The 15,582-nt window shown below is 45.4% G+C and overlaps 1 protein-coding gene across 2 annotated transcripts; it reads right to left on the bottom strand.

Moving 5' to 3' along the window:
- Nucleotides 1-417: 417 nt before the first annotated feature.
- Nucleotides 418-9,781, bottom strand: LOC102089215 (alpha-2,8-sialyltransferase 8E). Of its 2 annotated transcripts, none has more exons than XM_065077218.1 (8): nucleotides 9,651-9,781; nucleotides 6,845-6,987; nucleotides 6,468-6,536; nucleotides 6,203-6,289; nucleotides 5,945-6,089; nucleotides 5,684-5,796; nucleotides 5,350-5,436; nucleotides 418-890 (listed from the first exon to the last, which is right to left on the bottom strand). In XM_065077218.1, exons 2-8 carry the CDS (start codon nucleotides 6,973-6,975, stop codon nucleotides 839-841), a joined length of 684 nt encoding a protein of 227 aa, XP_064933290.1. In that variant the 5' UTR covers nucleotides 6,976-6,987; nucleotides 9,651-9,781; the 3' UTR covers nucleotides 418-838. The 2 variants fall into 2 exon arrangements, with proteins under 2 accessions (XP_064933290.1, XP_021156319.1); XM_021300644.2 differs by lacking the exon at nucleotides 418-890 and adding an exon at nucleotides 3,547-4,395.
- Nucleotides 9,782-15,582: the final 5,801 nt, after the last annotated feature.

Below are 15,582 nucleotides of genomic sequence, written 5' to 3'. Positions count from 1 at the left end.
CTAGTAGTTGGTATAATGCTGTGTTTTGGATTTAGTATGAGACTAGTATTGATAATACACTGATGTGTTTGGTTGTTGCTGGGCAGTCAAGGGCTTTTCAGCTTCCTACGCTCTGCCAATAAGGAGGTGCACAAAAGTTGGGAAGAGGCGTAGCCAGGACAGCTGACCCAAACCAGCCAAAGGGATATTCCACATCATATAATGTTATGCTCAGTATATAAACTGGGGGAATTGGCCAGGGTGACCATCATTGCTTGGGGATGGATTGGTTATCAGTCACAGGTGGTTAGCAACTGCATTGTGCATTGCTTGTTGTGTATATTCATTTATTATTTTCTCTACTGTCCTAATTAAATGTCTTTACCTCACCCCATGTGTTTGGCTTTTTTTTTTTTTCCCTCATTGGGATTGAGGGGTAGGTGAGTGAGTGGCTCTGTGGCACTTGATTGCCAGCTGGGGTTAAACCACAACAACCCCAAAAAGAGACTTCCATTGCCCTTACCTGGCTCCCAGTCCTCTTCTCCACTGGGGTGCCACAGAGGCAGCAGGGTCTTCAAGAAAACAGGACCGAAACCATAAAAATCTGTACGTGAAGCCCTGGCAAGGGACAAACCCCTGCACAAAGAACCCACAGATGGAAAATCTAAGGGGGAAGCCCAGCTGGGCTGACAGATGAGCCAGACATGGTGAGAGCTGCCATCCTAGGGCACACAGCATCTTTGTTCCCCAGCTTACCTGCCACCCAGTTTTACAGAATGCCTCTGGCTGGGGAAGATAGATGAACACTCATTCATTCCACAATTTACTTCCAGGCCAATAAGTGAAATAATCTAGGTCTTTATGCTCTTCGGATCTTGAGGAGTTGCTGCATTTGTTGTAAGGAATGGCATCTGTAAAGGAGGCAAAGCAGCTTTCAGTCCCAAAAGCTGGGGAATCAGGAGGCCAAGGGGAGGCATGGGGCATAGCGGAACTGCCTCTTGGCCCAGAGCTGCTCCTGATAGGACAGAGTGGTCCTGCTCAGGGAAGAAGATGTCATTGTTTGGGGTGGGCAGAGATAGTCCAGCAAATTAATGACTGTGTAAAATCTCAAGGAAAAGGCAGGACTACAAAATAATACATTCTACTTCTGCCCAGGCAGTTGATGTTAATGCAGTGCATTGATGTGTCCAGGGTTCCTCGTTCTGCTTCTCCTTACCTGTCCTGATAACCAAGATAAAGAGGTACAAGCTGAAGAGATTTGGCAGTCTGGTCTTGTTCTAGCATGCTTTGGGTATCATACACAGAATAGTTAATGAATGTACAAATGCCCTCTCATTACATGTAGTGTGCACCCCTCCACCTTGAAATAAGCTCCTGGATGGTAGGAATGCTGGTCCCACTCCCATTTCGGAGGTAGGCCAGGCATAAGAAAGCAGGGATTCAGCTCACCTCCTGTGTGCCTCAACTGGCCCATGGAGAATCTCCCCTGGGGGTTTGCAGGTGTAATGCCTGCAATTGCTCCCAAATCACTGTGCAGCCACTTTTGTTCCTTCTCACCATTCCCCACCAGTCCAGTGCCTGCTTTCTGCTTCAGCAAGCCAGAGGTACCACAAACATGCTGCTTTCCAGCTTCACTGGTCACCCTCTGAGCCAAAAAGGTTCCCTTCAGAAAAGCCCACATCCTAGCTGCCCATAGCATCACCAGCCTCACAGCCACCAGCCCTGGGACCTGCTCACAAAAAGTTTCCTGCAGCTGAGCAAGCTGTGCCATCCCAACCTGGAGATGGAAGCTGAGCACATGACAAAGGGAGTCCTTGCAACCCGGCAGGGAGAGCTGTGGAGGGAGAGCCCGTGCCACTAAGTAGAACTCTGAAATGATTGTACTATCATTACTAGTATGGGTTGGAAGCACCTGTATAAAATGGAGACATGGGAAGTCTGGAACCAGACAGAGCTGGGTGTTTGAAAGATTCAGGTCCCTGCAGCTGCTCTAGTTTCTTAGTGACTGTTCATCTGAGAGGCCTTTTCAGCATGCTATAAGGTACAGGAATAATAACATACATGTGTATATGCAATACAGTATAGAAAATGCACATTATCATTTCTTTAGAGATTCCCACAAGGGTCCAAAACTTAATGCAGTAATGTTGGTGGGGACTGTTAATTCTGACCGATCTCTCTACCAATCATTCACCCTCTTGCTTCAAGCAAGGGGTTGCACCAGAGTCTTGTGGAGGTCCCTCCCCACTGACGGGAATCTGTGTTTCTATAACACCTTCCCCACAACTCATCCCCTCTGTCCTTCTCACGGGTGTAAGAATCAGGACGCAATCATGCCTGCTTTGGGTTTGCTCCGTTATGGCCATTTCTTTCAAGATAATTATTTTGGTTTACTTTTACTGTGCACCAAGAGATACTTCAGGCAGGATGCAGACAACTGATGTGTACTCAGAAATTATTCCTTGGCTATTGCACTCACCAAATAGCAAAAAGCAATGAGGGTAAGCATTGATATGCCCACTGCCCCAGTAAGACAACCAAAGTCTTTGTTAGTCCGATGGAGAAACGTCAGCTCCCAGCTCTCGTGGAGACAAAGATTCCCATTTTCTTCATCTTTTTCTCATAATATTTTAGAGCTCTTCAAGCCAGTGAGTTTTCTCTGGCATCCTCAAGCAACTAATTGTTAGTATCTCAAAAAACTTAACCCCCTAACTACAGGACTTTGCATTTCCCATGGTTGAATTACATTAGGTTCTCCTCAGCCCATTTCTCCAGCATGTCCAGTGTATTAACTAATCCTTCCAGCTGTGTATCATCTGCAAAATTGCTGTGGCTGCACCCTGTCCGATCATGCAGATCATTAGTGAAAATGTCAAATAGTACTGGCTCCGTACGGGGTACACCACTGCTGGCTGCTGACTGGCCTGCGGCTGAGCTTCATGCCACTGATCACGTTGTGAGCTTGGCCATTCAGCTGGTTTGCACTCCACTGTCTGATGGTCTAGCCTGCACTTCATCGGTTCATCGGTGGTTATGGGAAACAGTGCTGAAACCCTTCTTAACAGCCTGATAAACAGTATCCACCTCACTCGTCTCATCCACCAGGGCAGTCACCTCCTTGCAGAAGGCTATCAGTTGCATGAGGCATGATTTCTCCCTTTGTAAATCTATACTGGTTACTTCCTAAACATAAGAGGAATATACATATGCTAATATATAACAACTGCCTATATCAGCTGGCAGCTACCCACAGCGTGGGAGGGATTTGGTGTTCATTCATGCCCTGAAGAAAGAGACATTGCTTCGTGTCTCATGGGCACTGATGCCTGCAGCTGATCCTTCCAGCCTGGGCTCCATGCCCAGTCACTGGCCCAGAGGGCGAGCCACGCAGCCGTGAGGACTGGCTGATTTAACTCTGAACTTCAAAAGCATGAATGAGCATTAACTACGTAGCTCTGACAAATATGCAGAACTTCGTGCTTTATGCCTAATGCTGATAACTAAATAAAAGAATCAGTGAAGTGAATCTGATTACAGCAAACAGAGAGTAACAAAGAGTAATAAAAATGTGATAAGCACTTGGTTTATTGACAAACGGTGTTAGAGAAATGAAGGCTTTTGAGATGGGGTGCTCAAATTCTGAAATGTAGTTAATAAATACATACTACTGGCAAGAAAGGAAGATATTTTTTGGCAATCTAATTATGCATTAAGCACTAGCAGCTGACAATTAGTGATTTTCAATTAATTAACAGAAAAATGATCTGATGCTAATGCTACCTACTGAACCTTCTACTGGAACAGTGTGGAAAAGAGAAGGAGGCATATTTTTTATCCTCAGAGTCTCTAGGTTTGCATCTAGGTCTATACATTCCCTTCAGAAGATCCCAGATGGATAATAACAGCAGAAACTCTGTTCTTTAGACTCTGTTTTGCTTTATCTTTGACTTGACCCCTTAGCACCGCCCCAGATGCAGCTGCAACACACCATGGAAGTGCATATCCACATAGTAAGTGAACTCTTTGGGCATGATGTGTATCCTGCTGTTGGGAAGCACATTGTCATAGTAATGATGGGGCAGGGAATGGCCATCAGGATGCAAAGAGAAGGGCCAGAATCCATAGAGGGTAATGTGTTGGCACAACTCCAGAGCAGCGTTCACCAGCATGAAACCTGAGGAGAGGCGAGGCGTATGAAAGCCATGGTCATGCCAGTACTTGCTTAGACTACTCAGGTACTGAGGGTGGAAGAAGAAGATATGTGACTGGGAGGCAGAGTCCTGTAGGGCATAGAGGGCTCGATAAGAAGCCTCACTGTTACTGGGGTAGGAGAAAGCTGGGATGAGGAACCAAGTCTTTCCATAGGAAGCTGCTGCCTTCACAAATGGCAGGCGTCGACCATTCAGACCATGAAACCTGTGAGGCAAGAGATGTGGGACCATCAGCCTCTGCCAACCCCATCCTCATTCCCTCCTGCCCTTCTTGTGCTACTCTGCCCTGCAGCAGTGAAATATCAGTCCTACTCTTCACTTCCATTTTCCCCTTCTCTGCATTTTGTGGGTGATCTGAATTCAAGATTCTCAGGTGCAGCTAACACAGACCAGAGAAGCTGCTTGAAAATATCCAGAAGGTTTGCTAGTAACTTGTTGGCTAAAAAGCTACGAAGATGTCTTCAAATTTAAAACTTTGGTGGCTTCACAGCTCACAATTCATGGAGAATGATGTCTCATAATGGTGGAGCAGAGAACTATGAAAGAGTTAATGCCACCTGCCTTTAAAGATCTACTACATAGATATCTACATCTGAGCTGATTGTCTAAATGTACTTTCTAGTCAGTGGAGGGAAACAAGCACAGCTAGGTCACAACTGACCTGTCGTATTTTAATTTTAGATGTTTGCTGTAGGACAAGGAGTACCTATTTTCTCCACTGAACATAAAGAACATTTATGCAGCTAGGATCAAAATGATATTAAATAGTTCCCATCAGAGCTCCTCCTGACAGCAGTGGTATAGAATACAGTTGAGCCCCTTTGCCTGTCTTGATATCACCCTTGAGAGGATCAGCTCACTGGAAAGACTGGAAATGCCATTAATCTCTAGCGGTAAGCTAAACCAATCAGCAGCAACCAAGTCTTGAACAAAGTCTACCCCAAACAATTCCAAGACTTGAAGTATCCTCCTGTATACCGCTGCACATAGGGGAGCATCTCATGGCGGTAGATGCCAATAGCTTTTTTTTGTACAGGCCTTGTGTGGTAGGCAAGGCCTGTCTGTTTTCTGGGACCCAGAGCAGAAGCAAAAGAGATTGCTGTTTCAAGAACACACAGTTAGGAGTCACCTCCTCCATTTTTATTACCACACCTATTACCTTTTATGAAGGATACTAGGATTCACAGTGACAATGCTTGATTTTTTGCCCACATCCTCAGGAAAGTCCACAGAAGGCAAGTTAAACCTGATTGAGGTGATAAGCAAAGGAAGCCTATGAGAAATAATGCTCCATGATATCCTGAGAGCTTACCCATTCCTCTGTGATGTTACCCAGGTCAGGTACACCCCACCATTTTTCCAGCCCCTCAACTTTAACCACGCTCAGAACATTTCCTCTTTCTCCATTTTCTCTGCCCTCACCCTATACCCATGAACACCACCTCCTCCCACTGGTCTTCTGCGTCACTCCTGGGCAGTCTGGCAGCAATTACCTGATTACAAACTCGTGCCCATCAATTTTAGAGCCACAGCTACTGTTCCTGAGGATTCCTCCATTTCCCACTACAGCACAGGTTTTGTAGGGAGACTCTTGAAAGGGGGATTTCTATAAAAGATGCATGTAGAAATTCACTCATTATTACAGAATTACAGTAAAGACTTACCCCAAATCCTCCAACCTGATACACTTCAGGGTGTATGAGAGAAAAGCGTGCAGATTGTGAGTTGTATTCCTCATCAAAGAGCACTTCTACCTCTGGCAAGATCTCCAGCAAGCCACTGCTAACTTTCAATCGCTTTGAGGGATAGGCATCATAGACAATCTCAGACCCCAGTGGTGTGTTGTCTTGTGTCACAGCCAGCCAGGCTGAGGCATTGCAGCAGCGCCCAAGCTCTGCCCTGTGAGGAGGAAGAGTAGAAGACAGTGAGCAGAGGTCTGGGGATGGGATGAAGTGGGACTGAAACAGGATAAAAGAGGAGAGAGGGATGAGAATGAGAAGAGAGGGCATCACCTGTACTGGGCCAAAGCAGTGGTGTTGAACTTCCAGTGGCAGTTCTGCATTAACTTCACATGTCTCAGGCCCCAGCCCTCATTCACCCTAGGGCAGAAAAAGCTTGTAAGCAACTCGAATGCTCTCACAAAGACTTATTGCAAACAAATGATTCTCTTTTGCATCCCTTCCCACTCCCTGGACCTTCACTGAGGCCACCAGGTGACCTAGTTTAGCCAGTTGCCTGTCTGCCACTGCCTAGCACACTTGTGGCCATGACTCTCACTTCTGAGGTTGTGTTAGGTTGCTCAACAGTCTTTGACATGCTTCTGCTTCTGGAACCTCAATGTCAGGCCTGGAGAAAACAAAAACAAAGGCTTAAACTGAGACAGAATAACATCCTCACACAGTTTTCTGCCACCACTTTGCCCCAACAATCCCATATATGCAGTGTCTCCCCTTGGTCATGTCATGGCCCTGCCTGCAACCTCTCCCACCCTGCAATATCCATCTGAAACTAGCACCACTGCATCTGTTCCCTACACCATCTCCACTCCTACCCTATTTATTCCTCCCATGGAGGCCTCCTGGAGCGACCCTCTGTGTTCCTACCTCCTTCCAGGACTGAAGGAACACAGTTCCTCCACCCCATCCCTCACTCACCTATCATTCAACACCAGAAAGTACATATAGACAAGTGAGACTGCAGCTACAGGTAGCAATGTGAGCCATAGCTTGTGCATCTTCAGCAGTCCTTGCCTCACATACTCCTTCTGGATGATGTTGTTTGGCATTTTGGAGAAGGCCTGAGAGCAGAAGAAATGAGGAAAGTCCACATGTGAGCTAGTCTGTGTAAATACCCAGCCCAGGGCTTCTCTGGCACTGGCCCTCATTGAAAGTTTGCCTTAACTCCCTGAAAAAAAAAACAACAAAACTCCTATACAGGGGATAGTAGGGAACTCATTTCTCTTGGGCTATGCTGAAGCATTCCATGGGGTTGTCAGTGGATCCCACTGGACCCTATTGGAAGGCACCATGGACCAATACCAATCTGTATTATTTCCTCTCCTCTGAAGCTATTCCAGGGCAATGATTCCACTGGTATTCTTCCACGTCCTTGGCTCCACTCCCTGACACTTTCTCCATCTCACCTCTCTAGCAGTTAGCTGAAATTTCCTGCACACAAGTTGCCTCGTTTATGTTGGAAAGAAGGAAGGTTTTCACCTCATTTGCTTTACTCCCCTGCACATCAGGGGCAGTGACCAGCACCAGTGATGCTTAAGTCATGAGCACAGAACTGCAGCGCATCCTGCTCATGTCAGCTGTGAGACTTTGCCCTAGAATGCTGTGTCCTGTGTTGAACCTGTTTGCACGCAGTCACCTCAGTCACGTCAGCTCTATATCAAAACAGATGTGGCACCAGATCAGCATGTTTATTCAGAGGCACACCTTTATCTGGGGTGGGTAAGAGAGGTTTTTCAGAATTTTCTAAAGCACACCACTGTTTGCTCACATCACCACCTTCCCATGCTTGGCTGAGGATTAATTGTTCTGTCTCTCTCCAAACAGTGGCATGACCAGAAGGTGCAGCAGAGAAGTGAAGGAAGCAGAGCTTTGTTGTCATTCCTTTTGGAGTTTTGCCTCCCAGTTTGCTATTTTTCATCTCTGTTTACATGATGCTGAGTTAGCTTAATCCACATTTTTCCAGTGGAAGTTTTGAAGGTTTGGGTAAAGATACAGTCCCCCATAACACTAAAGTGGAGAGATATGGATTTGATGGATGGAATATTAGATGGATAAGGAAATAGATGGATGACTTCATCCAAAGAGTTACAGTCAGTGGCACAACGTCCAAGTGGAGTGCTCTAAAGAGTGGTGTCCCTCAAGTGTCCGTACTGGGAACAATACTATTGAATATCTTCATCATTGACACAGCGTGACTGAGTGCACTCTTGTCAAGTTTGCAGATGACACCATGATGAGTGGTGCAGTTTGCAGATTATACCAAGTGAAGGGATGCCATCCAGAGGGACCTTGACAGGCTTGAGAAGTGAATCCATGTGAACAAGTTCAACAAGACCAAGTGCAAGGTCCTGCAGGGCAACCCCTGGTATCAGCACAGGCTGGAGGGTGAAGAAGGGTTTGAGAGAAGACCAGTAGAAAAGTACTTGAGGATACTGGTGGATGAAAAATTGGACATGAGCTGGCAATGTGCACTTGCAGCTGAGAAAGCCAATTGTATGCTGGCCTGCATATACAGAAGCTCGGCCAGCAGGTCAAAGGAGGTGATTCTCTCCTCTCTTGTGAGACTCCATCTGGAATACTGCATCCAGTTCTGAGGCCCGTGGCACAAGAAAAATATGAACCTCATAGAGGTGTCCAGAGGAGTCCACAAAAATGGTCAGAGGGTTGAAACACCTCTTGTATGAAGAACAGCTGAGACACTTGAGGTTGTTCAGACTGGAGAAGAAAAGGCTCTGGGAAGACCTTATTGTGGCATTTTAATACTTAAAGGGGGCTTGTAACAAAGATGGAGTAAGATTTTTTTACTAGGGCTTGTAGTGACAAGACAAAGGGCAATGGTTTTAAACTGAAAGGCGGTTGATTCAGATTGGACATAAGGAACAAATATTTTGTGCCGAAGGTGATGAGAATCTGTAACAGGTTGCCCATCACTGGAAACATTCAAGGTCAGGTTGGATGGGGCTTTGAGCAGCCTGATCTATGTCCCTGCTCATGGCAGGGGGCTGGAACTAGATGGTCTTTGATGGTCCCTTCCAACCTAAACTGTTCTATGATTGTATGAATCTTTGATTGTATGATTCTATGGTTCTATGAAGGTAGAAGCTTTAGATTTATCAGGACTGTGATGCGATCATCAGTGAACTGTTAACAGGGAAAACAAAAGCTGTTTCTTACCATTATTGCTCAACTATAGACTTTATCTCCCATAGCTGCAGCCAGACCAATCCAGCCCCAGGCAAAATACAAACAAAGCATTTGTATTCCTATAAATCAACAAGTGCACTTCCTGTTACTTAGGTTTATTTTATGGGGGCAGGGGGTTATTGAACTACTCATGTTCAGGTTTTTGTTTTGTTTGGTTTGTTTTTTTGTTGTTGTTTGTTTGGTTTTGTTTTGGTTTGGTTTGGGTTTTCTGTTTGTTTGTTTAGTTTTGTTTTGTTTTGTTTTTTTTTCTTTACCTGAGTAACAGATCTTTTCAAATGAGAGCAGTATTCTCTTTAAGGCCCTTGGTCTGCATAAACATATTGTCATCTCTTAAAAGTGACAGCTGCTGAAACCCAATTCAAGCAGTGCACAAAGGTTTAGCACTAATTATATAACAACAGACTAGAAAACTGAAATTCATGGTTCAGTTTCCCACTCCAAAACTGCAAGGTTAAAACAGCCTTTTCAAGAAAATAAAAAGATATGGACTCTATACCCAAGAAAGCTAAAGTTCACATACCTTTTAGGCCAAAATGTCCATGAGGCACATCTATTTGATCCCGAAACAGGCTCCAAATACACTCATACCTGTGCCGATAGAGTTTTGCCGCAGCACAACCTTCAAACAATCAGGAACTGCCCTCTCTGGGGGAGGAGATCTGATGATTTCCTTCTGGTGGAATGATTCACTCGTTTCTTAAGAATCACCTGTGAACTGTGATAAGTCCTCCTGACAGTCAGTGTTTGGTGCAATTATGTCCAGATCAAAAGCCTTTCTTGGCCTGATTTTTGTGCGTTGTGCGTACTGTTGTACATAGAAGGTGTCTTGTCCAGCTGTTGGGAGTGTTTTGCAAACAGCTGCTGCACAAGACAACATGCACACAGGAAGACAAGAGTCCTGAGTGTATAGCCAGGACCTCAAAATCCTGCTGCAGAGCTGGGAGGGGAGCTATCTGCTGTTCTTAGCACAGAGGCTGACTGGAGTAAAGCACACCTGGACCTACGATTCCCAAAACTTCTTAACAGCCTGTGGAAACTGGAATATCCCTACAGAATCAAGCTCCACCAAGTGCTCAAGCCCTTGCACTTACGAAGGCTTCCTTGCTGCTCCTTCCTGTGACTGACACTATCAAACAAAAAGCCCAGCAAAATGGGTGGGATTCACAAAAGGCTTTCTGCATCAGCCAGCTGAACCTCCTCATCCATGTATCTCCCAGTGTACTGAGACAACAGCTTCTGGAGCTGTGATCACCTGGGCAGCTGTTAGGGCGCTGTGGGTACAGTGACCTTGTGTTCTAATCCATGCAGGCATCTGCACACTTCTGCATGTTCCCTTCCTACAGAAGCTCATGGTCTTCAACAAATTGGATCCAAACTTGTCAGGAAGAAATCATGTGCTCATCAGTGTTAGAGCGAAATAAGGACTCAGCAAAACAAGTCGATTCAATGTGAATCACGCTAAGCCATTTGTTACAGAAACAAGTCTCCTTATATACGTAACTATATTCTAATCACACATCCACGCTCCAAGCATGGATTCGCTAAATGAGTATCGTGGGCTGTCCATGTGCTGGAGTCTCACTGATGATACGTCCGATGATTCACGCCACGCCAGGACCCCGGTGATTGTGGAACGCCCCTCTTTCTCACAGCAGCTTCTGATCTCAGCTTCTCTAAGAGGCCTTGAGATTCCTTTGAGCCTGACTAATTCAGCAACAAATCTTTATCTGTCAAAACCCCTCCACACGTCAGTGTGTGGGAGAGTTGTGCTTTAAATACATTTTGGAAAATCCTAGGCATGTGGGATTCAAGCGCGTGTCTCAGGGCCTGGTCATGGTGATCTCAGGTCATGGCACTGCTGCTGAGAGCAACCATAACCACTCTGTCACACTTCAGGGTTGGTGCTTACCATGAACATGTCTTTAGAAGAGACATCCCTTACTTCTTGGGCTTGAAGCTGACCTATGCCTGACAAGGCAAACAAGGACCCTGGAACTTATGCTGTCAGGCGGGGCTTGGATAGAGTGGAGACAGACAATCTCACACATATGTCAGCAGCCATGGTCTGGTGGCACTGTCAGACTAAAGTCCACTTGAGTATGGAAAAGGGCAACCTTCTCCGGGAAGTGCCCCAGGATGCCATGATGGGAGTTGGTGAGAGACAGCTCTTTGGGAAGCTGTTCCTTCAGGAGGAGGAAGAGAGTTTTGCCACAGTGGAGGATGACCTTCTGAGTCTGGAGGACTGAAGAAAACCACCATCAAGAAAATAGACAGTATGGGACCCAAGGAGGCCTGGCTGTGGAGGGGAGCAGGACAAGGGGCCTAGCAAAGCAAGGAGACACTACTCTTCAACATGCTCCTGTCAGGAGGAGGACATGGCAGCCCCAAAGGAGTTGTGGTCCTGAGGAGCCTGGCCTCCACCTCCCACTGGAATGGCACCACAGGACAATGACCACAGCCATGTCATCTGCAGCTCTGCAGAGTAGCAGACCCTGCCATGCTCTGGCTCAGCACTTTCTGCCCAGGTGGCTCCATGTTGCTAGTCTGCCATGCAACAGCCTGCCCTCCTTGAGTGCTTATGGACCCCTTGTTTTAGTGACCTCTAGGGTTATGGGCCCCTGTGATTAATGCCACAAAGAGTTATGGGCTTCTAGGCCTATGGACCCTCATGGTCAGTGTCTCCTAGGGTTAGCACCATATTGGTTTAATGACCCTTAGGGTTATTGGCCGGTATGGTTATATGCTGCTCCAGAGCCAACCTGGTCTGCAGTGGAGCAGCAGATCTTGGTGCAATGAGGGTTTTCCTGAGGCAGGGAAATACCAGGAGCAGTGAAGTGACCTGTCAGGAGCCAGCAGCTCTCGCTGGACACACTGATGAGACCTGGGCATTGCCAAAGCAATGCTGACCATCCCCCACACCTATAAAAAGCAACTCAGGGAGTGCCAGCAAAGAGGAGTGCCACCAATAAAGCAGGAAAACAGAACATGGTGGGGCAGTTCATGCAGAAGGGCATGCAGGGAGGGTGCAGAAGCTCTGTCAGCTTGACCAGGGAGTAATGGTACCCAGCTGGCAGAAAACCATGGCCTCTGTAAACTCGGCACCTACCACAAGTGATGCAGCTGCCCAGATGGAGATGTTGTGGGAAGGCCCTGGTGCCAGGCTGTGGGGTGAGCCCTGCTCTTGGATGGCAGCAGCGAGCACCCGTGTGGGATGTGTCCAGGGAGAGGAACGCCTCGGCTTAGTGACAGAGCTCCGGGTGGAGGAGTAGGTTGAAGAGTATCAGGGAGTGCGAGAGGGAGATAGAGCAGTGGAGTCACACCTGACCTTCCTTGAGAAAGGCCCAGCAGGTAGACAGGGCGCATGATACAGAAGACTCCCTATCTTCTTGCTGCACGGCAGAATATAGTGACTCAAGGGATAGGGGCAATGGCAGTATGTTCCTGCCTGGCGCAGCAGGAGGGTCTCTGCTGTGACCCCCCCACCTTCCCAGGTTCCCTTGTACAATAGGTATGGGGCTCTGCAAGTGGAACCAAACAACATAGAGAGTGACAGTCCAACTAAGCTGGAGGTGCCGCAGAGTTCAAGTTGGTCTACACCCTCCATCAAAACTGCTTCTATAAAGACAAAAAATATTGTTGTCACAGGAAATTCCCTTCTGAAGGGAGCAGAAGGGTGTCACGGTTTATTGCAGGGCAACAATGAAGTGCAGCAGATGGTCTCTATTAACTCCTACCCTTCCCACTAAGGGAAGGGAATAGGAGGAAAAAGGAGACACAATTTGGAAAGTTAAAAAGGTTTTACTAATAATACTGTTAATGAGAGAAAATAATGGAAAATATACAAAACACAATACTGAATTTCCCAGACTAGCGCAGTGGCCATGGCTGGTGATGTGCCGTTGGCTGCAGGGCAGACACCGGCAAGTCCTGGACTAGGCTCAGCAGGAGACAGGAACTGGATGCACAGACTGGAACCAGGATCAGGACTGCAGGCAGGAGAACAGGCAGGGGCCTCTTCAGACACTGGCCATGGACAAAGAGAGTGAGACCCTCGTGATCTCCCAGCTTTAAACTGCATATGACACGGATGGCACAGAATACTTCATTGGTCAATTTGAATCACCCGTTCTGTCTGCCCCTCTCTGCAAATACAATCCTCTCATTTAGGGGGCATAAGAGATTTATCAGCGAGCTTGGCTGCTGTAGTAGTAAAAGATAAGCCTAGGTCTTTTCTGCATTCCCTTCCTAACATTAGCCCAGTAAACTTGTAAATATCAGGCGTTATCAGCTCCGGAGCGAACACTGTCTGTAAAACATGTAGCCAGCTTCAAAAAATGCAGTTACCTGGAAGAACCTAGCTGGAAGGAAAATTCACTTGCAGAGAATTCGTCTTGTTTTAACCACAATCAGGACAAAGGCCCAGTATGCAGATTGGACCCACTACTTGGGGTTAAAGATGTGAAGAGAAAACTTCCTGTCCCGCTGAAGCTCTCAGGTTATTATCTGTTTTTGATTTTTCAAGTAGGCAGAGATGAGGTTGCAATAGAAAATCCGAGGACAATCAAGAGGAACTTCAGGGCCTTGGGACGACTGGTAAGGGGTCAGAAGCACAAGTCCTCTGTGTCACTGGTTGCAGAAATGATGAAGGAAGACGCAGGAAGACCCAGCAGATCAATACCTGGCTGAGGGACTGATGTCACTGGCAGAATTTTGATTGTTTTGACCACGGGTCTGCTTATAGAACAGCGGGACTTCTGATGAAAAATGGGGGTAGGTTTAGATTAGATGTAAGGAAGAAATTCTTCACTATGAAGGCAGTGAGACATTGGAAGAGGTTTCCCAGAGAAGCTGTGGATGCCCCATCCCTGGAAGTGTTCAAGGCCAAGTTGGACGGGGCTTTGAGCAACCTGATCTAGTGGAAGGTGACCCTGCCCATGGCAGGGGGGTTGGAACTAGGTGATCCTTAAGGTCCCTTCCAACCCAAAGCATTCTGTGATGCTGATTCTATGTTTTTTATAACTTTTTTCCCCTCTCCATTTTCAGGAGAGAAGCTGTCTACTGGTTAAAAGAAAGTAACATAAGAAAAAATCCACAATGGATAATATTTTATCACTTCTAAAAACTGTACTATGCATTTAAATGTATGCAAAACTAGTTTTGTGAAGAGAAAAAAAATATCCAGCAGTTAGTAATTTTTTTTTTTTTTTTTTGCAAATGTCAAATATAAATTGTATTTCACTCAACCATTCTACTTTTGAAAGCTAAAATGAAAATATAGATAGCCCGAGAGTTGAGTCATTAGAGTGCAAGTGATCTTACAATTTGATATTGAAAGTGGAATGCCTTTTACCCTTTTAGTCTTCTACAGCAGTGGTGACACTAGCCTTTGCAGGCTGCCATTTTAAACCCATTGGGAGAAATTTCGTAGTGTTACTCACAAGTCTTATAGTGAATTTAATAGCATTATTCTTACATGTATATTATCCTTACATTTATATAAGAATTTAACCAAAATCACAGTACTATGAAAGTTTCTATTTTATTTCTGTAAATTTTAAAATAAGCCCAGACTTTAGTTGTAGCAGACAGCAGATAATTAGTGGAGACTAGCACCTGTAATTGCAAATTCATTTCTGCCTGTTGTGGACACTTATTCTTAGCCACTCCTAGAACAGCCAAGTTGTTTCCTTTGGCTATACAAAGAGCCTAAATCATGAACACTAACTCATGGTACTTCAAAAATCCTCCATACATTCCCTGCATTTCTTAGCTTGAGATTTTTGTACTCACCAAAGACAAAGTTGCTTATTTTCTTAAGATGTCATTACCTGTTTGTAATTCTTGTATCTTCTCATTTGAAAAAGGTACTAAAATGTGTTGGATGAGTGTGTTAGTAGAAAATAGTGTAATGAAATAAGAATAAAGCAATGTTCATGCATGTATATTCTCAAATCCACAGAAAAGAGCAAAATAACAGTCAACTGATGTACTGCCCCTTGTATTAAATAGAGCTGTTAGACAGAAAATATAAGGCAATGTTTCAGAAAATACAAATAAAGCTTTCTTGAAGTTCTGTCTCTCATTTCTGATCTACATCTCTTGTCTGTTTTGTTCTCGTTCACAATCTCTGCATCTTTAAGTCAAACATTTTATGTGAAAACAAGTAATACAATTTACCCCAGGAAAAGAGATGCTCCTCTCTTTTTGTCCTGGTGATTTACTGGGGAACAATCTACTATACACGTCTTCCTTTGCAGCTGCTCTCTTTTCATATTCCTAACTAAATACTTAGCCTTACTTTTGAAGCCTAAATATTTCCTGGGTGCCTCTGGCATGATTATCTCTTGTGTAAGAAACTCTGAATATTTTGAGCAAGGAGCTAATAACCTTATTCAAAGACTGAAAAAAATAATAATCATAGGCTATTAGATAGCTTCTTATATTCTCAGTGT

Source organism: Columba livia, chromosome 11, assembly GCF_036013475.1.
Source record: "Columba livia isolate bColLiv1 breed racing homer chromosome 11, bColLiv1.pat.W.v2, whole genome shotgun sequence".
Taxonomy (NCBI): Eukaryota; Metazoa; Chordata; class Aves; order Columbiformes; family Columbidae; genus Columba; species Columba livia.
Note: the sequence above shows the minus strand (reverse complement) of the source record. Positions and strands in the feature narration are given on the sequence as shown.

Bases quoted from the DNA above. Each gene is read 5' to 3' on its own strand.
- LOC102089215 (XM_021300644.2), bottom strand. From the start codon at position 6,975: ATGCCAAACAACATCATCCAGAAGGAGTATGTGAGGCAAGGACTGCTG. The intron at 6,290-6,467 runs GTGAGAGTCATG...TTTCTGCCCTAG, and splicing joins AACCTAACACAACCTCAGAA to GGTGAATGAGGGCTGGGGCC. The intron at 4,396-5,349 runs GTAATAGGTGTG...CTTGCCTCACAG, and splicing joins CCTAGTATCCTTCATAAAAG to GTTTCATGGTCTGAATGGTC.